Source organism: Chiloscyllium punctatum, chromosome 49 (genome assembly GCF_047496795.1).
Source record: "Chiloscyllium punctatum isolate Juve2018m chromosome 49, sChiPun1.3, whole genome shotgun sequence".
Taxonomy (NCBI): Eukaryota; Metazoa; Chordata; class Chondrichthyes; order Orectolobiformes; family Hemiscylliidae; genus Chiloscyllium; species Chiloscyllium punctatum.
In genome coordinates, this window is record NC_092787.1 from 7,092,697 (window position 1) to 7,117,663 (window position 24,967).

General features: G+C 40.0%; 1 protein-coding gene across 4 annotated transcripts in view; it reads right to left on the reverse strand.

Moving 5' to 3' along the window:
- Nucleotides 1-24,967, reverse strand: part of dennd1a (DENN/MADD domain containing 1A) — a 525,508-nt gene that overhangs the window by 145,412 nt on the left and 355,129 nt on the right. For all 4 annotated transcript variants that reach the window (XM_072566190.1, XM_072566188.1, XM_072566189.1 and 1 more), the window contains exon 13: nt 6,599-6,724. In XM_072566190.1, the coding sequence (XP_072422291.1) occupies nt 6,599-6,724 (126 nt within the window). The remainder of the gene's footprint in view (nt 1-6,598; nt 6,725-24,967) is intronic.

A 24,967-nucleotide genomic window follows, 5' to 3' on the forward strand; every position in this document is an offset into this window, starting at 1 on the left:
CCTCTTGCAAGGATGCCTGCCTTGAAGAAGTTTTCCTCCTCTCTCTACAAGACTCTATGCTACTCTCTCCCCACCCCCACCCTCCTCTAGCTTATCTCTCCACGCTTCAGGCTCACTGCCATTATTCCTGATGAAGGGCTTTTGCCTGAAACGTCAATTTCGCTGCTAGTTGGATGCTGCCTGAACTGCTGTGCTCTTCCAGCACCACTAATCCAGTATTTGGTTTCCAGCATCTGCAGTTATTGTTTTTACCTACTTAGCATAGTTAATCCACCTAACCTAGACATTTTTTCACTGTGGGAGGAAACCCACGCAGACACAGGGATAATGTGCAAACTCTACACAGGCAGCTGCCCAAGGCTGGAATCAAACCAAGGTCCCTGATGACGTGAGGCACAATACTGACCAGTCCTGAATTTGCTTAGCTTCAAAGATCAGACCTAATCAGGCATTTACAGACTAGTGTGAGCCCTTTATGTTAGGCTGTCTCACCATATTTTTTCCACCAAATGTATCATGCACTTCTCTGTATTGAACTTCATCTGCCACACAAAAAAAACCCTTAATCCACGAGCTCCAACATTATCTAATAATGTCTTGCAGAATATATGTTTTCAAATATGTTCTGGAAGTCCTTATTAATAACATCCTCAAACATTTCCCTGGCCATTGCTTTTGTCACCTCTTCAGTACAATGCAATCAATCCCATCAGGTATGTCCTACCCTTTACAAGTCCATACTGGTCCTCTCTAAACAGATGGATATTTTCAAAATGTTCAAGTCAGGATACCTTCATATTGCAATCTCTGTTGAGACTATTAATTTTTAGAAAACAAAAGATCCCCCGCAGAAAAAGAATTACTGGACAAGATGATTTCAGTTTTATTTATTCACTCATGGGACGAGGACATTGCTGGCTGGCTAGCATTTTATTGTACATCCCTTGTTCTTGAGAAGGAAGTGGTGAGCTGTTTTCCATGTGCTAGAGGTTGCACAACGCCTTTTAGGAGGGAATTCCAGGATTTTGACCCAATGACAGTGAAGGAACGGTGATATATTTCCTTCAAGATGGAAGTAGTCATGGGTTTGGAAGGTACTATCTTAAGATCTTTGGAGGTTTTCTGCAGTGTGTCTTGTAGATAGAATATACTGCTGCTATTGAGTGTCAATGGTTGAAGGATTAGATGTTTGTGGACGCAGTGCCAATCAAGTGGGTTGTTTTGTCCTGCATGGTGTCGAGCTTCTTGTGTGTTGTTGGGGCTGCACTCATCCAGGCATGTGAGGAGTTTTCCAACACGCTCCTGACTTGTGCCATGAAGGTGGTGGATGAGTAAATTGCCACAGTGTCACTCATCTCTAACCTGCTCTTGCATCCACTGTGATTATGTGATAAGTCCAGTTCAGTTTCTGGTCAATGCTAACACCACAGGATATTGATGGGGGGGGAATTCAATGATGGTAACATCATTGAATGTCAAGGGATGGTTGCCACTGTTTGGAGATGGTCGGCACTGTTTGGAGATGGTCATTGCTTGGGCATTTATGTGGCGCAAATGTAACTTGCCACTTGTCAGCCCAAGCCTGCATATTGCCCAGATCTAGTTGCATATGAACACAGAATGCTTCAGTACCTGAGGAGTCGTGAACGCTGCTGAATATTTATACAATCATCGGCGAACATCTCTTCTTATGACCTTATACTGGAGGGAAGGTCATTGATGAAGCAGCTGATGATGTTTGGACCTTGTACACTACCCTGAGGAACTCCTGTAGAGAAGCCTGGAGCTGAGATGTCTTACACCTCCAAAAATGCAACTATGTGCCAGGTATGACTCCAGTCAGCAGAGAGCTTGCCACCAATACCCATTGATTCCAGTTTTACTTGGGTTCCTTGATGCCACACACAGTTGAATGCAGCCTTGATGTCAAGAGTTGTCACTCTCACCTTCCCGCTGGAATTCAGTTTTTTTGTCCATGTTTGAATAAATGCTCTACTGAAATCAGGAGGTAAAAGTGAGGACTGCAGATGCTGGAAGTCAGAGTCTAGAAGAGAGTGGTGCTGGAAAAGCACAGCCGGTTAGGTAGCATCCGAGAAGCAGGAAAATCGACGTTTCGGGCAAAAGCCGTTCATCAGGGCTGAAGGCAGGGGGTCTCCAGGGTGGAGAGATAAATGGAAGGAGAGTGGGGCCGGGGAGAAGGTAGCAAAGAGTACAATGAGTGGATAAGGGTAGGGATGAAGGTGATAGGTCAGAGAGGAGGGTGTAGTGGATAGGTGAGAAGGAAGATTGGCAGGTAGGACCGGTCATGAGGATGGTGCTGAGCTGGAAGGTTGGAACTGGGGTAAGGTGGAGGGAGGGGAAATGAGGAAACTGGTGAAGTCCACATTGATGCCCTGGGGTTGAAGTGTTCCGAGGCAGAAGATGAGGCGTTCTTCATCCAGGCGTCGGGTGGTGAGGGAGGGGAGTTGGAGGCGGCCCAGGACCTGCATGTCCTCGGCAGAGTGTGAGGGGGAGTTGAAATGTTGGACTTTTTCCACAAAGACAGTTAACTCCTTCAGGTAGTAACTGCCTTTTATGTTTGCCTTTGACAATTGTGGTGCAAATCACAATTCATTGCCCTCCATGTGTTCAGCACTCTGTTGTCTAATGCACACAGGGTAACACAGCCTCTCCTCCATTCTCAGAGACCTTCAAAATCACTGCTTGAAAAGTGCCAAATAGAAACCTTCAATTCAAACAGAATATTGCTTGTTTTTTCTTTACTTGACCACCTATTGTGTTCTGTACTACCAAACAAAAAATAAAGCTAGCTCAAACCTATTGCAGTCAGTTTCATCCATTTGCTTCATAGCAGTTCATTCATATTCAAGGCACCAAGCCATCTACACATACTTCTAATATGTACGTTTACATCTATGTTCATAATGATGGGAACATCAGGATGCGAGGACGTTTTCTGAAACCTACTAATGTTATAATTAGAAAACTAACTGATCTATTTTCAGAATATACCCCAACCCACTTTGATCTTAAAAGATCACTACAAACAGTAGACAACAGATCCTAGCACATAAGCTATCACAGAAAACTGCACTAAATTAATGATAATAGATCTTAGATGAAAAGATCTGCAATTCCCTGTTTTCCCCTTCTCACTGGTCCTCAACTGTTACGTGCAATTTTATAATCATAGTTAGCACCACTATAATATTCTCACCTACTTCCTTTAAAACCCAAGATAGAAACACAGCCACTTATTTACATACAGTAAGGTGCTATAGGAATAAGTAGGCTGTCTCGGTTAAACAAAGATGGCATACACAACAGCTAAGGCCAAGACACTGGGAGAAATCATCTTTAATAGTGTCAAGAGAACTTAAGTCCATCTGAATTGGGACACAAGATCTCAGCAACCTATTGCAATTGAGAGATAATTTCCAAAAATGCAAAATACTGAATATGGTGATTTAAAAAAACTGTTAGATTTCCTTTGAGCAATTTTTTCTATTCATCCTTGGGAGGAGGGCATTGCTGGCCAGGCCAGTATTCATTACCCATCCCTAATTGCCTAGAGGGCAGTTAAGAATCAACCACATTGCTGGTGGGTCTGGAGTCACATGTAGGCTAGACCAGGTAAGAACAGTACTTTCCTTCCCCAAAGGACATTAATGTACCAGATGAGTTTTCCCAACAACCGATAATGACATTCTTAATTCCAGATATTGACTGAATTCAAATTCCACCATTTGTCAGAGCAGGATTCAAACTCGGGTCTGCAGAACATTTTCAGGGTCTCTGGATTAACCATCTGGTAATAATACCACTCGGCCATTGCCTTCCAAATACTAGGAAGAAAGGTTACAATGTATGGAAGCAGTTCGAAATCAGTCAAGCAAGGCAGCCTGCTGATGAGGGCAGTTAGTATGACCATCATTTTGTATTCTTATACAAGGACAAGTTGTACTGACTGAAATAAACAAGTACAAATTCAACTTGGTTTCTGAGCAATAAAGAAACTTAACCATCCATTTGGATTTTTCCTAAAAAGGATTGTCTATTTCACCCTCAAAAGATTGTAAAGCACGGTGGGACAAATAAGACAGACCCAAATCACCAGTTCAGATCATAGGGTTACAAATAACAATGAGGAATATACTGGAGTTTAACCTGGTAATGGCGACATGGTATCGGAGACCTAGGTGATCAAAGAAATCAACCATACATCTCCTTGAGAAATAAGACTGAGGAATTGAAAAGGAAGCACAATTTAAAGTGAGCAAATTCAATTTCAAATCAGACATAGAAATAGAAAGACAAGGAAGGAAAGATCAGTCTAACAAGAAGAATAAAAATTAGAAAAGTTTGATAAAAAACAACTTTTTAATTCCTTTTCTTTTTGCAGCTCCAACCTGAAAAACATGACTCCAAGTTTGACATAATTTTGCCCAGTCTGTCTTTGGTCATTCAATCAGTCTGTATCAAATCATGCAAACTCTTAGTAAGCTGTTCTGTCACACTATAGTGGCTCATTTATTTCACTATTACTTTCCGTTAACTCTACACCGCCACTGTCACAAAAACCTTTACAGTATCTGCAGTCATCTAGATTTGATTTCTTGTCTTCCTTGTTAGAATTCAACCTCAGGTAACTCCAATGTGTTGAAAACTCGGCTGTCAATATCCTACAAGTGAATTACATCCATTACTGCATTTGTTACTACTTCTTCAACATACTAAATGTAGTTTATTTGACTTCAACGACCTTTCCCTCAGCTGTCATAAAAATATTTTACAGATTTATATCACTTATCCTTCAGTTATTCTTTGCTGACCTTGAATGCACTCTTTTCTTTCTATTCTTCAGGTGAGGCAATAGCCTAATGGTATTATCGCTGGACTGTTAATCATGAGACCCAGGGCTTGAATCCCATCATGGCAGCTGGTGGAATTTGAATTCAATAAAAATCTGGAATTAAGAGTCTAATGACAATGATGTGCAACAATTGCTGACTGTCAGGAAAAGTCCATCTGGTTCATTAATGTCCTTTAGGGAAGGAAAATGCCATCCTTACCTGATTTGCCCTACATGTGACTCCAGACCCACAGAAAAGTAGTTGGTTGACCCTTAACTGCCCTTGGGACAATGGAGGGATGGGCAATAAATGCTGGCCTACTCAATGTTTCCCTCATTCTGTGAATGAATATAAAAAAAACTAGAAGTAAAGCTCTCAAGAGTTCTTTCTTTTTAAAATCCTGCAGAACCATCTTTCTGACAATGTTATTTTGTCACCTTTCCTGACAGTCTACCGTGGTTTAGCATCTGTCTGTTTGACTTCTCCATTCTGAGAAGTCTTGCAGAGCTTTTTCCACAGTAAAAACACATGTCACACCTTTATGTTTAGATATTCAGGCCCACACATATCATAGAGACCAGTGAAGTCCATATTTCATACAAGTATGAAAATAAAACATCAGAGCATTTATAAGAATAAATAAGTTATTTTTATTTTTGGATCATTAATTTCATTCCCACTGCTTGTTTTGAATATGGTCACTGTTTGTTAGGAGCTGCTTCCAGTACTTTACTAACATTTGCATTAAAACAGTAACCACTAACCCCCAATTTTATTCAACTGAAGAGCTGAAGGTGATGACAGGATTACAGTCAAGCCTGAATCTGTTTAAGCATATACACTTCCAGCTACGGGCACTGCATAACAACAAGAAACTACAGCAAATTTTTTCCCTCATTAACTCACTGGCATTGAGACCAACTCTCAACACTACCACTGAGATGAGCTGGTGAAGCGTAGACTAGGAATCAGAGAACGAGTAGCTGAGCCATACTTCCTGCTCCTGTTATCTAGTGCCTTAATAAGCTGAACCATCAATTGTGCGATAAAGCAGTTATCATCCCAATATAGTTTGTTTCTCTTTGCAAAACAAGATATATACTAATCATGACAGTTTAATGGCATCCTTTCAGTATTTAATTTCTGCACACAGAATCAATATGACAATGCGTTCGAATTGCAAATCTAACCATTGCTCTGCAGGCAAGATACTATAAATCAATCTATTTTCACATAATGTTAATTTTTATGACAGTCATTTCTATAGCTGATAGAAAAAAAATTCTTATGCAAAGCTCATCAGAAATGACACAAGTTTCCTGAACTCTCTCATATTGCAGAATACAGTACAGTAGTGATGGAGAATAGTAGCTGAGAAATTTTAAAGGAAAACTCAGTAAGCAAAAATAATGAAATTACAAACTTAAAAACATGATTAAAATATTTACATATGCTCACACATTATTTGTTTAGTTACTGCAACTTAATTCCATGTACATTATAGTTTTCTATTGCACAATAAGTTATGTAACCAATTTCTCACATTATCAATGAAATATTGATAATACATTAAATTGCATTTACTAAAAGCAAATGTTACGCATGCTCTTCTATATTAATACTTGAAATAGAAAATAGATTTACGTGTAATTCAAAATGAAATAATGCAAATATTGGTCATTACTTTTTTTAGACGTGTTCAGGAGCGCTGGCTTATTATTTAGCGTGCCTTTATAATAACTTACAGGTTCAATCTTCAGAGCATTTCTGTAGCTGCCAAACAGAGCCGCTTGAGTCTTTAAAAATGCACGAGCAACTCCATCACCTGTGGTTGTTGACACTTTCTTAAGTCTGTTCTTTAGAGCTGACAACTGTATATTTGAATAAAAATAAGGAACCAAAAGAGATAATCAGTGCCCTGAAGTGTCTAAAAATAAAACAAATATAAAGCATCATGGCGATAAGGTTCGCCAATTAAGCCCAAGATAAAATTTAGCTTTGGTAATGACATCTTAAACTGACGCAATTGGAGATATTACACCTGCAAAACAAGCCACAACATTATCGCGATCCAAAGAGAGCTGTAATAATTCTAATCAAACGAAACCTCATATCAACTTGAGCTCCAAACTGTTTTGGCATACATAAAACATTGATTCTTTTCATAATAATCAGAGAAATCACTTGAATAATAAAAGGATATGTGCCATCATTCTATTCTTCATGGATACAAGTTTGAAGTATGAAATCACACCAGTTGTTCAACTTTGCTGGATATTACTAGTTGAGATAATGACTGACTCATCACCTAATCTTGGTGTACTTCTCAGACAATGTATTTCGCATCATTTTGATTCTTTTCTCTAACAATTGCATTCCCAAGTCAAAGTTACAGTTTTGCACTGCAAACAGAGTATAACTTAAACAATAACTATAGCAAATGAAACAGAAAAAAAAAACATTTTAAGGCAAAATATAGCAGATACTGGAAATTTGAAACAATTGCAGAGAACTTTGGAGAAAGTCAGCAGGTCTGGCAACACCTGTGGAGACAAAAACCGTCAATGTTTCGAGTCCGGTATGACACTGCTTCTGAATGAAAAAATGTTGAAAAATATGGCTTTTTAATACTTCGAACAAAGGCAGAGGAGGAGCAAGACAGCAGGTATTAGGAGGAGGCCCAGTGCCAACGAGGTTATTAATAGTGGAGAAAGAACAAAAGGTAAAGAATAAAGAGAGAATGGGTTGTCACTACTACATACAAACAATATACAAAACCGGACATGGTTGTGGGGGAAGGGGTCAAGGAAGAGAATGAGAAAAATGGAGGATAGTCATAAAGCTATTATTGAATTCGATCTTGACACCACAGATGATAGAGCGCCTAAGTTGAAAATGCGATATTAGAGTCAGAGATGTATTGCATGGAAATAGACCCTTCGGTCAAACTCATCCATGTCGACCAGATATCCCAACCGAATCTAGTTCCATTTGCCAGCACTTGGCCCATATCCCTCTAAACCCTTCCTATTCATTTACCCATCCAGATACCTTTGAAAGATGTGCAGATCAGGTGAATTGGCCATTCTAAATTGCCCATAGTGTTAGGTGCATTAGTCAGAGCGAAATGGGTCTGGGTGGGTTACTCTTCAGAGTGTCGGTATGGACTGGTTGGGCCAAAGGGCCTGTTTCCACACTGTAAGGAATCTAATCTAAAAAAAAATTGGAATTGTACCAGCCTCCACCACTTCCTCTGGCAACTCAATCCATGTGCATACTACCTTTTATGTGAAAACATTGCCCCTTAGGTCCCTTTTATATCTTTCCCCCTCACTCTAAACCTATGCCCTCTAGTTCTGGACTCCCCCACCCCAGGGAAAAGATTTTGTCTATTTACCCTATCCACGCCCATCATGATTTTATAAACCTCTATTAGGTAACCCCTCAGCCTCCGATGCTCCAGGGAAGCAGCCCCAGCCTGTTCAACCTCTTCATACAGCTCAACTCCTCCAACCCTCGCAACATCCTTGTAAAACTTTTCTGGACCCTTCCAAGTTTCACAAAATCCTTCCGATAGGAAGGAGAACAGAATTGCTTGCAATATTCCAAAAGTGGCCTAACCAATGTCCTGTATAGCTCCAACATGACCTCCCAACTCCTATACTCAATGCTCTGACCAATAATGGAAAGCATACCAAACATCATCTTCACTATCCTGTCTACCTGTGACTCTACTTTCAAGGAGCTATGAACCTGTGCTCCAAGGTCTGTGTGTTCAGCGACACTCCCTAGGACCTTACCATTAAATGTACAAGTCCTGCCCTGATTTGCTTTTCCAAAATGCAGCACCTCACTTTTATCGAAATTAAACTCCATCCATCACTCCTCAGCCCATTGGCCCATCCGATTAAGATGCCATTATATTCTGAGGTAACTTCTTCACTGTCCGCTATACCTCCAATTTTGGTATCATTTGCAAACTCACTAACTCTACCTCCTATGCTCATATCCAAATCATTTATATAAATGACAAAAAGTAGTGGACCCAGCATCGATCCTTGTGGCACTCCACTGGTCATAACCCTCCACCACCACCCTGTCTTTTACCTTTGAGCTAGTTCTGTATCCAAATGGCTACTTCTACCTGTATTCCAAGAGATCTAACCTTGCTAACCAGTCTCCCATGAGGAACCTGGTCGAACACCTTACTGAAATCCATACAGAATACGTCTACCAATCTGCGCTTATCAATTCTTGCTTCAAAAAAATTCAATCAAGTTCGAGAGACATGATTTCATTTCCTGAGCTTGTACTGTGCTTTGTTGGAACATTGTAGCATGCCCAAGACAGAACAATTTATATAAGAGTACGGTTGTTATTGAAATGGCAAGCAACTGAGAAGTTGGGATCACTCCTACAGATGGTATGGAGGTGCTCTGCAGAATGGTCACCCAGTCTGCACCCACTGTCCTTTTTCTTTACGTTGTCTTCCTACCGCCCCCAACCTCCCCTACAGCCATGTTGCGTTTGCATATTGTTTACTTTTCACTTAGTAGCAAGGACTTATTCTCTTTTTTCACATCTTAATTTACACCCCTTTCTTTTGTTGCCATTAATAACCCCATTGTCTTTTGCATTGGTCCATTACAGCGTATGTTCTCTTGCTCCTCTGTCTCTGTCAGAAGTATATACAAAAGAAACCTTTCCCAAACCTTCCAGATAAAAAAGGTTTAATTTGGCAAAAACAAAATCAGTGTAGTTATTGTTTCACTTGGGCAAACTCTCAAATTTATAGTTACAGAGAATATTTAGAATGAATGAAAGGAATTTAGTGGCAGTGATTCATGTTGGTAGAAATGATGAAAAACCACAAACTGTCTAAGTGGCTATACAACAGCCCTCTCATGAAGCAGTGATTTCACGTTATGTTTACATAGGTATGATTGGTGCATCTGAATAATGATGAGTGAATGCTGATGGACAAGTGAGGCCTCAAGCATGTTAGACAAACTGTGCTTCTCAGGAAATACACAACTTCCCAGAAAATACATTTTTAAAAATTCTAGCAATGGAAAGCAAACCCCTTTCTGTAGATTCACACAGCACTACTGACTAAAACCCGTGAGCGTAACTCATCCACTGACTCTATTCAAAATATCTTGAGGGTCAGCAAGTCAAGTTTATTTTCTGTTCAGAATAAGAAAATCTATAAATTTTAAAATAAACCTCAAAGCAGAATATAGTCGGCAGACAGTTCATGTAGAAAACAATTTGATGTAGCTGATGCAGATGAAATTAGACGCACAATTTGTGATGGTAGTGAATACCAAAGGAAATTGTGCAAGATCAAATAAATCTCACTGAAAACTGAAGAGCAATAAGGCTTTTAAAAGATACAAAGGTGTCAAGTATTACACATCTTTTCTATTATTAGATTTGAAGTTGTAATGCACTAGTCTGCTTCAATATTGAGGTTGGATATAATAGACATGTACTTGGATTGTTAGGATAAATGATGATTGAAATGACAGCATTTGTGACAGAAATAAAAGTCGAGGCACAGGATATTCCAGTGGGAAAATTAACTGTCACACACCTCATGATAGAGAAGACAGAATTGAAGTTAATGGGAGATTCAACAGACTCAAGCTACTCTAAACATACATTCTTGCTGAACAATGAACACACAGTAATATAAAACAAGACATATTGCTTACTAACAATGAGAGTAATGACTTATCTACTACTGGAGACATACAGCGTCAAAATGCCTAGAATTTCTACAAAAGGTTTGATGATTATTCTAACAAGTTGATTAGCTTTAAGTCTATTTCAACACAGTCCTGTTCAGCCTCTCCTCTCTAATCCTCCAAAAACTACAGATCACCAAAACCCAAGTTCCTTTTCTTCATCACCTGAAACTCCCTGACAAATAATGTCTCTCAGTATTACGAACCCACAACTTTAAAATTCTCAATCTCGTGTTCAATCCTTCCATGTCCCTACCTTCTTGCCTCGAAAATCTTAGATGTTTAACTACTCCAACTCTTGCATATCCCTAATTTCCATTGCCCTACTGTTGGTGATGTTATCTTCATCTGCTCAATGTCTGTTCTCACATTCCTTCCCTAAACCTCTTTTCTTTTCTCCTATTCTTTAAGACACTGCTGAGGATAGAATTATGAGGGGCAAGGGTAGGGGAAATAAGCAAAGTCTTTTCCCTGGGGTCGGGGTGTCCAGAACTAGAGGACATAGGTTTAGGGTAAGAGGGGAAAGATATAAAAGAGACCTACGGGGCAACTTTTTCACGCAGAGGGTGGTACGTGTATGGAATGAGCTGCCAGAGGAAGTGGTGGAGGCTGGTACAATTGCAACATTTAAAAGGCATTTGGATGTGTATATGAATAGGAAGGGTTTGGAGGGATATGGTCTGGGTGCTGGCAGGTGGGACTAGATTGGGTTGGAATCTCTGGTCGGCATGGACGGGTTGGACCGAAGGGTCTGTTTCCATGCTGTACATCTCTATGACTAAGCTTCATTTAATATCTCATTATACAGATACATTTTGTTTTCTTATCAAATTTTATTTGGTATGGTCTCATGAAGTGATTTTTTTGTCATTTTATCATGTTTAAAGACACTATATAAGTGCAAGTTGTTATCAAAATTGTGATTACTGAATACTCGTGTAAAAGTCAAATTTTTTTAGACTATTTTTTACAGTTACATTTATGGACTATTACATGGATACTATTTTTGAGGGGCTGAAATTCATGCTACTGTCGGAGATAATATATTGTTAGCAGAAGCCCAATTGATCTCTAAACAAATAAAAAAAACACAATTTATGGGAATTACTGGATAATAACAATAGAAACAAAAACAAATTAGTAAGCTTTTATGTATTCATACAAAAAAAAGGGAGTAAAAATATTAAACGGCTTTAAATTACAATTTCAGGGTACGTTTTAAAGAAATTTCAAAACCTCTACTAGGTATATAATTGTATTACATCAGTGCTACAGGGGAACTGAGCTCAGCTGAGCTGTGCACAAAAGGAGGTTGTCACCTGACTCCGACCTGATGATCTTAAACATTCACACCAAATCGGTGTGAACTGTACATCAAAACACATAATCGCATGAAAAAAAATCATTTCCTCATTGTAACATTTATGTACAGGATAATACCCTGACTCACAAATATTAATCTGTTATCTGTGAAGAACCAGGATTGACTTTTACACAAGATATATGGAAAATTCCAGATATTTTGGCCAAAAATAGGGATTCGACTTTTAATAAGATTGACTTTTACTCGAGTATATAAAAGAGTACTAGTGGCACAACTAATATTAAAACTAGTAGTATTATAAGACTACTTTTATCTTGAAGGCAGTCAAGGCAAGTAAGTCAGTTAATATGTTACAACTCTACAATGGCAGACAGAAACACTAACATTCCATTTAAACAATTTTGGTCTGGAGCCTGTGAACATTGATATGCCTCATCAGAGTTAAGGAATAAAAAGGGTATGGAAGTTCAAACAAATTAAGATCCTGTAACATATACAAGAAAACAATTTCTTTGAATGTTGAATTGTCTTAATCAATTAGGAGATATTTTGAGATGTAATGCATTCAGAAAGCACTGAATTTTCGCCTTGCTGCAAGCGAAACCACAGACAGTAAAATAGAGATCAGGCTGTGTTTGCTTCAGAGAATTATTTCCAACACAGGCACACCGTTGGTGCCCGTTTCAACGGCTGCATTGAAACAAAAGTTGGCTTGATACAGACGAACAATATCGTAAAGTTCTTAACCAATTCTAAATTCTTGCATCCAATTTACTTATCATTTATTCTCTGTCAGTATGATTCTGACAAATCAGTGAATGTTGGAAATGCAACACATGATCAGCGTATTTCAGAGAATGAGGTTCCCACTTTTTATTGAATGTTAGTAATGCATATGATTGTAATGAAAAATATTTATGAAATAAAATACTTTAGAAGCAGTGAATCATCCCCTGTAGGATTCAAAACAATGTCCCTGGGTCAATCATCCAACTGAGCTACGAGTCGGGACGAAGGGGTTTCCTCTACAAAGCCTTCACACGCTGGGAACAGTACATAGAATTAAATAAACTAAATTGTTTGTTTATATGGTTTGATTTATTATAGATTATCCCAAGTTCATTGATGTTCTGTGTGAGCAGTTTGAACCCTCGAAATAAAGCCACTTCTCTACTTTGATAATATTGCAAAGCTTTAATAGTCCACCCACTGACAATTGCAGCACTAACACTCATTCAACAATGATGTAAACAGGTAGTTCCACAAAATGGGATGTTGGAAAGTAACTCAGAGACAGAAAACCATCATCCTGCTGGTCAAGTAAGAATAGCTGTGCATACATTTGTGAGTCTATTATGTATGCCATTCTTCCAGTTAGCAACAACAGTTACATTGTAGCAGTTTTCTTTCCGTTTATCTGTTGCTCTGTTGGTCCATCTCCTATCCTCCACAATTTTCAGTTCATCATAAACTCTGCTGCCCATTTCCGAACGCAGTTAACACATCATTATCATTACCTTTTCATAGAAATTCAACAACTGAATGAATCGCACCCTCTTACTATCAGATATACTTTACGTGGTGGATCACTAGTGAATCTTCACTTGTAGAGTATCATGGAAAGCAGCCCCTCTAAACTAAACCATCCCATTTTATTATTTTAAAAATTTATTTGTGGGACTTCGGTGTCACTGGCTGGCCAGCATTGAAAGCCCATCCCTATTTGTCTTGAGGTGGCCGTGGCAAGCTGCCTTCTTAAATCGCGGCAGTCCACTTGCTATAGGTTGACCCACAATGCCAGTAGGGAGGGAATTCCAGGATTTTGGCTCAACGACTATGAAAGAATGATGGTATATTCCCAAGTCAGGAAGGTGAGTGGCTTGGAGGAACTTGCAGATGGTGGTGCTCCCAAGTACCTGTTGCCCTTGTCCTTCTAGTTCGAAGTGGTCGTGGGTTTGGAAGGTGCTGTCAAGGATCTTTGGTGAATTTTTGCAATGCATTTTGTAGATAGTACACACTGCTGTGACTGAGCACTGGTGGTGGAGGGATTGAACGTTTGTAGATGTGACGCCAATCAAGAGGGTTGCTTTGCCCTGGATGTTAACAAGCTTCTTCAGCATTGTTGGAGCTGCACCCAAAAAGGAAGTATTCCATCACACTCCTGACTCGTGCCATGTAGATGGTAGGTAGACTTTGGGGAGTCTGGAGGTGAGTTACTCACCACAGTATCCCCAGCCTCTGACCTGTTCTTGTAGCCACTGTGTTTAAGTGGTGAGTCCAGTGGAGTTTCTAGTCAATGGTAACCCCAAGGAAGTTGACAGTGGGAGATTCAGTAATGGAATATCATTGAATGTCAAGGAGCGGTGTTAGACTGTCTCTTCTTGGTGATGGTCATTGTCTGGCATTTGTGTGACGTGAATGTTACCTGCCACTTGTTGGTCCAAACTTGTTGCATTTGAGCACAGACCACTTCAGTATCTGAGAAGTCACAAATGGTGCTGAACACTGTGCAATCATTGGCGAACATCCCCACTTCTGACCTTATGATAGAGGGATGATCATTGATGAAGCAGCTGAAGATTGTTGGGCCTAAGACACTACCCTGAGGGACTCCTGCAGAGATGTCCTAGAGCTAAGATGACTGACCCTCCACAACAATAACCATCTTCCTTAGTGCCAACTATGAGCCTAACCAGCAGTATGTTTGCCCCTGATACTCATTGATTTCAGTTTTGTCAGGGCTCCTTAATGTCAAGAGCTATCACTCAACTCACCTCCGAATTCAACACTTTTGTCCATGTTTGAACCAAGGCTGTAATGAGTGACCCTGGTGAAACCCAAACTGGGTGTCACTCAGCAGGTTATTGCTGAGCAGGTGCTGCTTGATAGCACTGTTGATGACCCCTTCCATCACTTTATTAATGATGGAGAGTAGACTGATTGGGCAGAAATTGGCTGGGTTGGATTTGTCCTGCTTTTTGTGGGCAAAAAAAATTACCAGGGCAATTTTCCACATTGTTGGGTAGATGCCAGTGTTGTGACTGTAGTGGAAGAGCTTGGCGAGGGGAGCTGCAAGTACTGGAGCACACGTCTTAGTACTATTGTCGGAATGTTATCAGGGCCCATTGCCTTTGCAGTACCCAGTGCCTCTAGACATTTCTTGATATCACGTGGAGTAAATCAAATGGGCTGCAGACGGTATCTGTGATGCTGGGCACCACTGGAGGAGCCGGAAGTGGACCAACCGCTTGGCACTTCTAACGGAAAATTGTTGCAAATGCATGAGCCTTATGTTTTGCACTGACGTGTTAGGCTCCTTAGTCATGGAGGATGGGGATGTTTTTGGAGCCTCCTCCAGTGAGTTGTTTAATTGTCCACCACCAATCACAACTGGAGGTGGAAGGTTTGTAAATTTTAGATCTGACAGGTGGTTCTTCCATATCTTGTTCTTTCATTAAATATATCAACAAACAAGACATCAAAACGACTCACTTGTCACATACTTTAGAATACAAAAATGTTCATCCATTGTACTTGGGTTAAAATGATCTTTAAAATGAATATTTAGTATATAATAAGGAACAGAAAAAAAATTCAGTGTACATCATGGAAATATATAATTCCACTAAGTCCGAACTGAAATGGTCTGCCAGTCAAGGAGAACAAGAATGTAGTTTGTTTGTAAAATTTGCCAATATTACACATCTTTAGACAATATTAAGGATGGACATAAAATAAAACAACAAAAGAATGACTCTTACAAGCTTTAATATCTTGTAGATAACAAGAACGTATTTATCAAAAATTAATAGCACCTACACAATAAACTCATTAAAACAAACCTGCGACATTGTTATTTGGAATAATGTACACACATACCATTAAACACAGATTACAAGACAAATATCTTCTCCTCGAAGAAGGCATGGTGCAATCAAGACTCATTGTTTCATGATATCATTGATTCTTGGTTTTCCAAATATTTTGGCTTCCTGAGACATTCACCCTGAGGTGATGATGGAACTGTTATATTTTACAGCACAGAGATGCCTGCACTGAAAAAGGACTATTCACTTAACCTCATAGTTCTTCACCACACTTGATAGTTTTATTTTTCAAGAGGTTTACATTTTGTTTTCACTACCATTTATGAAACAGCCTTACAATTTCCTCCTATGTCTCTACATTTATAAAATAGAATTTTCATGATAAGCTTACATTGGTCTCCCCTAGCTACCAAGTGACTGCCCTGTGGAACTCAATCATCATCATTTATCAGGTCAAATAATAAAAAATTGATGGGGTCTGATGTTTGAACAAAGGCAAAGCCAAGATCCTAAGGATATTGCTGCAGCAATACATGCAGTGTCCAATGAAAACCTCACCCAAGATATTGCCTGATCATGCACACTCCTCCATTTTAACAACAGCAGTATCTGAGATGAATAGTCACCAGCACTGAGATCGTGCAAGATGCATCTGAGGTGTCAGGAAATCTTATTAAATAATCTTCATAGTATCAACATCAATTTCTTTCTTTGTCGCCAAATTAAGATAACCTATGTGATACGCTGCTTCACAAAATAACCTTTGAAAGTCAGATTGTCACCTAAATTGATCAGTTTCATGCCTGCAATTACCAAAAGCTGACCTTGTCAACAAAGCTGCAGTTTAAGAATCAATACTCCTGAAATAATGCACATTTTCCTCATGCTTCGTAGATCAGTTTCTCCATTCAATGAAACAAAGGAGGAGAAGGAAAACACACAATCAATTTTCAATTTTCCCATTTTGAATCCTCTGTATTATCTACCATAACTGGAGAAATTCACTGGAGAAGCAAAAGTGTCTTCCACATGCATGCATTGCAAGTTCAACCAGTGTTCCATGAGGTAAAGTTGTGTTCTAAAAGAAAAAAAGACTATTTGGACTGCAAACTACAGGAAAAGCTTCAACACAGGTAAACCTTTAAGTGACATCTTTGCAAAAATTACACACCTTCAGACAATATTAAGGATGGACATAAAATCAAACAACAAAAGAAGAATAATTCTTACAAGTTTTAACACAATTTATAAAATACCAGAAGTAAAGCACATAAATCCAAGCAAGCTTCCCAAAAAGTCTGCAAATGAGAAAGATGGTTCAGTGAATGTAAAACTCTCTCTTGCTACTGACAGCATTCCAATTATATCGGTTAGTAATGAGATGCTTAAGTCATAAATTTCGCATAAAATGTAAAAAGTTGGAGAGTAAGAGTTAGAAATGTCAATTAATTACAAGAAAATAATAATTAAGCTTGTTGTGAAGACTGCAAAGGATTCAATTGCAGGTGAATTTGAAAAATGGCCTTTCACAGAAGCTTTCATTGGATCACAATTCAGGACAATAAAGTCAGCGGAAAAAAGCATCTGATAGATAACTTAAAAGGCATTGGAAGACTGGTGGCATTTAATAAGCTTCGCAAATGTAATTCAATTACTTGACAAAATAGTAAGAGTCAATATAAATTCAGATGATGATGCTTTAGTAATTAACATATTACTAACAATAAAAGCTATCTACTGGGAGCTGTTGTCTACATGAATGGGAAAAGTTCAAAAGTAGCTTACTTACAGACATGATTCAGAGATGCTGGTGTTGGACTGGGGTGTACAAAGTTAAAGTTCACACAGTACCAGGTTACAGTCCATCACGTTTATTTGGAAGCACTAACCTTCGGAGTGCTGCTCCTTCATCAGGTGCTGGTGGAGTATAAGATCACAGGACACAAAATTGATAACAAAAATTTACACTGATGTAACTGAAATCATACATTGAAAAAGACCTGGATTGTTTGTTAAGTCTCTCATCTTTTAGAATAAGCATGTTGGTTTTAGTTCTTTCATGTGTAAATTCCAGAACTTTCTTGAAGCTACATTTAACTTTACCAATAGGTGCAATGTTGGCCCACATAATGCATTGAAGGTGTGAGGTGCCCTGTGTGAGGCTGTCTGTGCCCCAATGTTCAGACTGATTCTCATCTAAAAAAGGGATTTACAGAATCTTACATGGATTCATGCAGTGTTTGAGCAAAACAAAATGTAATTCTGCAATTACAAATTCACCCCACAAACTTGTGTGTGTGTGTAAGAGTGAGAGTTAGTCCTATCAGAGTCTGTGAGAGAGTATGTGTATGTGTATGTGCGAGAGTGAGAGTATAAAGGAGTACACGTCTGTGAGAGGGTGTGTGAGAGAGTGTATGCGTGAGTGAATGAGAGAAAGCTTGTGTATGAGAGAGGGCCTGCATGAGTGTGTGCGCCTGTGTCTGTACTGTGTGTGTGTGTGTGTGTGTGTGTGTGTGTGTGTGTGTGTGTGTGTGTGTGTGTGTGTGTGTGTGTGTGTCTGGCTGTGGCTGTGTCTGTGTGCGCGCATGTGCGCGTCTGTCTGTACATGTGTACTGCAGTGGGGTCACCTATAGTGTGACATGAACCCAAGGTCTCAGTTAGTTGAGGCCACATGGCACCCATTGTTAAATTCACTTGAGAATGTAACTTTAAAGAAAGTTCTGGAATTTACATATCAAAGAACTGAAACCAACATGCTCATTCTAAAAGATGAGAGACTTAACAAACAATCCAGGTCTTTTTCAATATATAATTTCACTTACATCACACTGTAAACTTTTGCTATAAATTCTACATCCTACGACCTTATACTCCACAACTACCTGACAAAGGAGCAGTGCTCCGAAAGCTAGTGCTTCCAAATAAACCTGTTGGACGATAACCTGGTGTTGTATGATTACCTGGTGTTGTATGATTTTTAACTTCTTACAGACAAGCAATTATACAAAGTTGAATTGATGGAAAAAAGTTTTAGGTTGGAGCAAAGCATGTAGTGTAATTGGAGTCTGCTGGCTTTGCCCTGCTTTAAGCAGATATTGTTCTTTGGCCTGGTAAGGTTATTTGGTTTATTATAGCACCATAAGAACACATTTTGAAATGAGTTATACGTATTGGATGGAAGACCGACATAAAACTACTGGAAAATAAGAGCCGAACAAACATTTGACCTAGATAAAAATCATCATATGAAGCATATAATGCCCTGGAAATGAACATACCAATCAGGACTAAGTTTAGAATAAAGGTCATGCGGCAATCTGTTCATGGGGTAATATATGATTATTCTACCTGCAGCATTTCCCACTCCCCACAGCCATTGCATCTCAAAAATTGTCAAGTGGTCGTGAGCCTTGTGGCAGTACTTTCATCTCTCATTCAAAACAGTGGAAGCATGCGTGTCCCTGCAAACATTACCTTGCTTGAGGCGAGATACAATTTTCCTGCCGTGAGACTCCCAATCTTTGTCAATAAGGCTATGTCATAGGACAATACAGTGAATGTGAAACAGAGAGGTTTTTTTTGCATTTTAAAAACCCAACACATAAATAATGATTTTGCTTTTACAGACAAGATAACTGCTTGTCTGTAAGTAGTTAAAAATGCAAGAATTTTTAAAAACATAATCAAACAATGAAATAATTAAAAATGGTAACTGAAAAAAGGAAATATCAGTAGACATGAAGTGATATAAAAGATGATTTGGCTCTGAATTTCATGACTGTAACATGTTGCAAGAAATTTGTTGGAGTTAAATAAAACTTTAGATAATGGTCACTGTCAGAATGTACTGCCATACTGACAAATGCAGTATAATTATAGTCAAAGTTTATTGTTGGTTTTTCATTTTTGGAATCTTTACTTTATTAATTCCAGGTTTCAGGATAGCTTAAATTATTTAAACTTCAAAAAGAATGTCCAGGAAGACAGATAAACATATTGCCACAAACACACAAAATGCTAGAGAAACTCAGGAAATCTGGCAGTATCTGTGGTGAGAGAGAAAGACGGTTCATGCTTTGAATCCAGTATTACTCTTCTTCAGAACTGAAAGGGGAGGAATTTTTTTAACTTACTTTTGGCAGAGGCAAAGATGGAACATGGGGACAGATGGTGGGATCAAGATTGGGCAATTATAACAATTAAGGATGGAGTTGAGGCAGAACAAAATACTCATGTGAGAAATGAAGGTCAGGGAAAGACTGGAAGGGACAAAAAGGAAAAAAAAACACAAAGCAACTACTAGCAGTCAAGACTGGATGTGAGGAAGATAAAAAGAAAACTAAAAGCTCTGAACGTGATTGCATGCATCATTCAAAACTTTAATGATTTGATAACACAATGAAATTAAGAAATATCTGATAGTCTTTACAGAGACATGACTTCAGGATGACAACCATCAGGTTCTGATTATTTTGGGGTCCATGACATTCTAGAACAATAGAAAGATAAAGGTGGAGGAGTGGCTCTCCTAACCACAATGGCATTGCGACAATATTCAGAGACAACACTGCTTTGAGTAAACTGATTCTCCAGTTTGACCAAGTGCAAATGAGGAATAGTAGGGGAGAAAGGCACTAATGTATGAGTGAAGAACAGGCTGCCAGTACAGTAACCACAATGCGGGATGAGTTATACAGGAAGAAATAGTGAATGCCTGCAATAAAGGGGCATTAATCTGTACACAAACTAGAAAAATCAAACTGATAATAGTAGTCTTGGATAAAGAGCTTATGGAACGCTTCAAGCAGCAAGTTCCTGAACTTTCCAGAAAGTAGGCTATACCATACTTAGTATTGTATCATGTGACAGGATTACCTCAGAGTAAAGGCACCTCGATGTAGTAGTGGCCATAATATGATTGAATTTTACTTGCAGTTTGAAAGGGAGAAGAGCAGGTCTTAAGACTAGTAATTTAAACTTAAATAAGGGCAGCTATGTGGGCATGAAGTTGTGGTCAGTTAAAAATCACATCACCAGGTTATAGTCCGACGGGTTTATTTGGAAGCACTAGCTTTCCAAACGCTGCTCCTTCATCAGGTGGTTGTGGAGTATAAGATTTTACCTACGATCTTATACTCCACAACCACCTGAAGTAGTAGCAGCGCTCTGAAAGCTGGTGCTTCCAATTAAACCTGATGGTCTATAACCTGGTGTTGTGTGGTTTTTAACTTTGTACACCCCAGTCCAACAATCGCATCTCCACATGGTGGCATGAAGTTGAGTGAGCTGAAATGAACTCGGTCATTAGGCTAGCAGGAAGAGCAATAGAGAAGCTGGGGCAAACGTTTGAAGTGATAGCTCAGAATACTCATTGAGTATATTCCTATTATGATGAAAAATTATAATGGGAAGACCCACCATCCATGGTTAACAAAAAGAGAGTTTAAAACTTACGGATGAAGCATATAACAATGCAAAGTTGAGTGGCAAATCAGATGACTGGTCAGAGAATGACTAAAATTAATACATGAGAGGAAGCTAGCAAGAAGTACACAGCAAAGGGTTTTTCTAACTTACTAAAGATTAGGAAAGGTGATGGCCTTGTGGTATTATCGCTAGACTATTAATCCAGAGACCCAGGCAATGTTCTGGGAACCCGGGTGCCACGGCAGATGATGGAATTTGAATTCAATCTTTAAAAATATGAAATCATAATGACCATGAAACCACAGTTGACTTTGGAAAAATCCATCTGACTCACTAATGCCCTCCGGGAAAGAAATCTGCCATCTTCACCTGGTCTGGCCTACATGTGACCCCAAACCTATGGCAATGTAGTTGACTCTCAATTGCCCTCTGAAATAGCATAGCAAGCCATTCAGTTGTACAAATTGCTACAAAAGTCTCAAAGAAATGAAACCAGACAGATCACATGGTCTTGACCTAAGCACCAGAAAAGAGAATGGCAGATTCAGCCCTGTCAACCCTATGAAGTCCTCCTCACTAATATCTGGGAGCTAGTGCCAAAATTACGAGAGCTATCTCAGACTATTCAAGCAACAGCCTGACATAGTCATTCTCACAGAATCATTCAGTCAATGTCCCATACACCACCATCACCATTCCTGGGCAATTCCTGGACCACCAGCAGCTCAGTCCTAGCACAGGTGGTGGCACAGTGGTATGCAATCAGCAGGGAGTTGCCCTTGGAGTCCTCAACATTGACTCTGGACCCCATGAAGTCTCATGGCTTCAGGTTACACATGGACAATGAAACCACATACAAGATGCATCAGTACTCCTCCGTATTGAACAACACTGAGAAGAAGCACTCAGGATGGTAAGGACACAAAATATACTCTGGAGATTGTCCACCACCAAGAGAGACTCATCAGCAGAACTACAGATCGAGCTGGTTGGGTTCTAAAGGACATAGCTGCTAGACTGGATCTGTGGCATGTAGTGAGGGAATCAAAACGAGGGAAAAACATACTGAATCTCATCCTTACCAATCTGCCAGCTGAAGATGCATCTGTCCATGACAGCACCAGTAAGAGTGACCATCATAGAGACAAAGTCCTGCCTTCACATTGAGAATAACCTCCATCGTGTTGTGTGGCCCTCTCACCGTGATAAATGGGACAGACTTCAAACAGATCTAGCAACTCAAGACGGGGCATCCATGAGATGCTGTGGGCCATCAACTACAGTGGCAGAACTCTGCTATGGCAAAATTGTACTTCAGCATAATCTGTAATCTCATGGCCCAGGAAATCCCCTAATCAACCATTACCATCAAACTAGGGGATCAACGCTGGTTCAATGGGGAGTGCAGGAGGGAATGCCAGGAGTAGCACTAGGCATATCTGAAGATGATTTGTCAACCTGGTGTAGCCACAAACAGGACTACTTGCATGCCAAACTGCATAAGCAGCAAATGATTGTAGGACTGAGCAAAAATCTCTTTCACCTAAAATCCTGGATAAGACCCTGGAATTTTCAAAACTCTTAGAAGTAAAGGGGACAGCCAGGCTGAGCTCTGAGAAAGGTACACAAACGCAATGGCTGCGTGGAATCATTGTTCAGCCTGGATTTCCATCGTACACATTCATTCCAAGAGAAGAATCAACTAAACCTAACACACTAGACTGAAACAAACTTTTACACCTTGGGCTACCTAGCATAGCCGACACAGATACTGAACATTCAACTTCAATCAAAATCTATTTACACGTGTGTTTAACTATTGGTGGGGAAAGCCCCCATGAATCCTCTGGTACCTTCCTCTGCAACTGTAAAAGACACAAAACCTGACAGCACACCATCCCCCTCACCTCCATCCAGGGCCCCAAACAGTCCTGCCAGGTGAGACAGAGGCATCCTTGCCTCAGACGCATGGTACTTTGGTGAGACTGAGCAGAGGCTAAGGCAATGGATGAATGGACACCGCGCAACAACCAATAGACAGGAGTGTTCCCTCCCAGTCAAAGAACATTGGCAGTCCAGGACATTTGACCTCAGACCTTTGGGTGACCATCCTCCAGAGGTAGACTTTGGGACAGGCAACGACGCAAGTGGCTGAGCAGAGGCTGATAGCCAGGTTCGGTACTCATGGGGATGGCCTCAACTGGGACCTTGGGTCCATGTCACACTACAGGTGATCCGACTGCACTACACACACACACCCTCTCTCATATGCTCACACAGACACCCTCGCACACACTTATACCTCTTTACACTCTCACTCTCACACATACACATACTCTCTCACATACACTAATACCCCCTCGCACGTGCACATCCACATGTGCGCGAGCACATACACACGCTGGTTTGAGAGGTGAATTGGTACTTTCAGAATTACATTTTATTTTGCTCAAAACCTAATGAATCCATGTAAGGTTCTGTAAATCCCTTTTTAAAGATTAGAATCAGTCTGAACATTGGGGCACAGACAGCCTCACACTTTCAATGCATTATCTGGGCCAACATGGCACCTGTTGTTAATGTTCACTTGAGAATGTAACTTCAAGAAAGTTCTGGAATTTACTTAAGAATGAACTGAAACCAACATGTCCATTCTAAAAGACGAGAGACTTAATAAACAATCCATGTCTTTTTCAATAAAATTTTCAGTTACATCACACTTTTGCTATAAATTCTGTGTCCTATGATCTTATACTCCACCAGCACCTGATGAAGGAGCAGCACTCAGAAAGCTAGTGCTTCCAAATAAACCTGTTGGACTATAACCTGGTATTGTAAGATTTTTAACTTTCTATCACCCTAATCCAACAACGTCACCTCCAAATCATGTTCTCCAATTTCAAATGATCTCCCTTCCTATCCAGCAATTCTCTTTCCAGCCAGTCACCGACCTAATTCATTCCTCCCATCGACCTACCAAGTCATACCCTCTACGTGCGATCACCTATCATTACCTCTCCACCCCACTCTTCTCCACACCCAAAATGCTCTCCCAGCCCCTTTTATCTACAGCTCCCCTCACCCCCAACCCCAGTCCTGGAGAAGCGTTATACCCTCCACATCCTAAATGCTGCCTGGCTTGCTGTGTTCCTTCTAGCCTCCTGCTTATCACTAAAAAGAGACAATGTTACCACCACACCTTGACATTCACTGGCGTTACCACCACTAAATTGCCCACTGTGAACATCCTGGGGGATACCATTGACCAGAAACTCAACTGGACTCACCATAAACAGTGGTGACAAGAGCAGGTCAGAGGCTTGGAATACAGCGGCGAGTAACATACCTCCAGACTCCCCAAAGCCTGTCCACCACCTACAAGGCACAAGTCAAGAGTGTAATGGAATACTCCCCATTTGCCTGGATGGGTGCAGCCCCAATAACACTCAAGAAGCTTGAAGTCAGGACAAAGCACCCTGCTAGATTGGCATCACATTTACAAGCATCCATTCCCTCCACTACCGACACTCAGTAGCAGCAGCGTGCACTACCTACAAGATCCTCAGACAGCACCTTCCATTTAGAAGGACAAAGGCAACAGATGTATGGGACTACCACCACTTTCAAGTTCCCCTCCAAGCCATTCATCATCCTGACTTGGAAGTATATCGTTGTTCCTTCACTGTTGCTGGGTCAAAATCCTGGTATGGGTGTAACATACTAATGAGGATGAAAGATTAGATGGGTGGCAGAAATACATGCACAAATAGGTCTTTTTCAGATTGG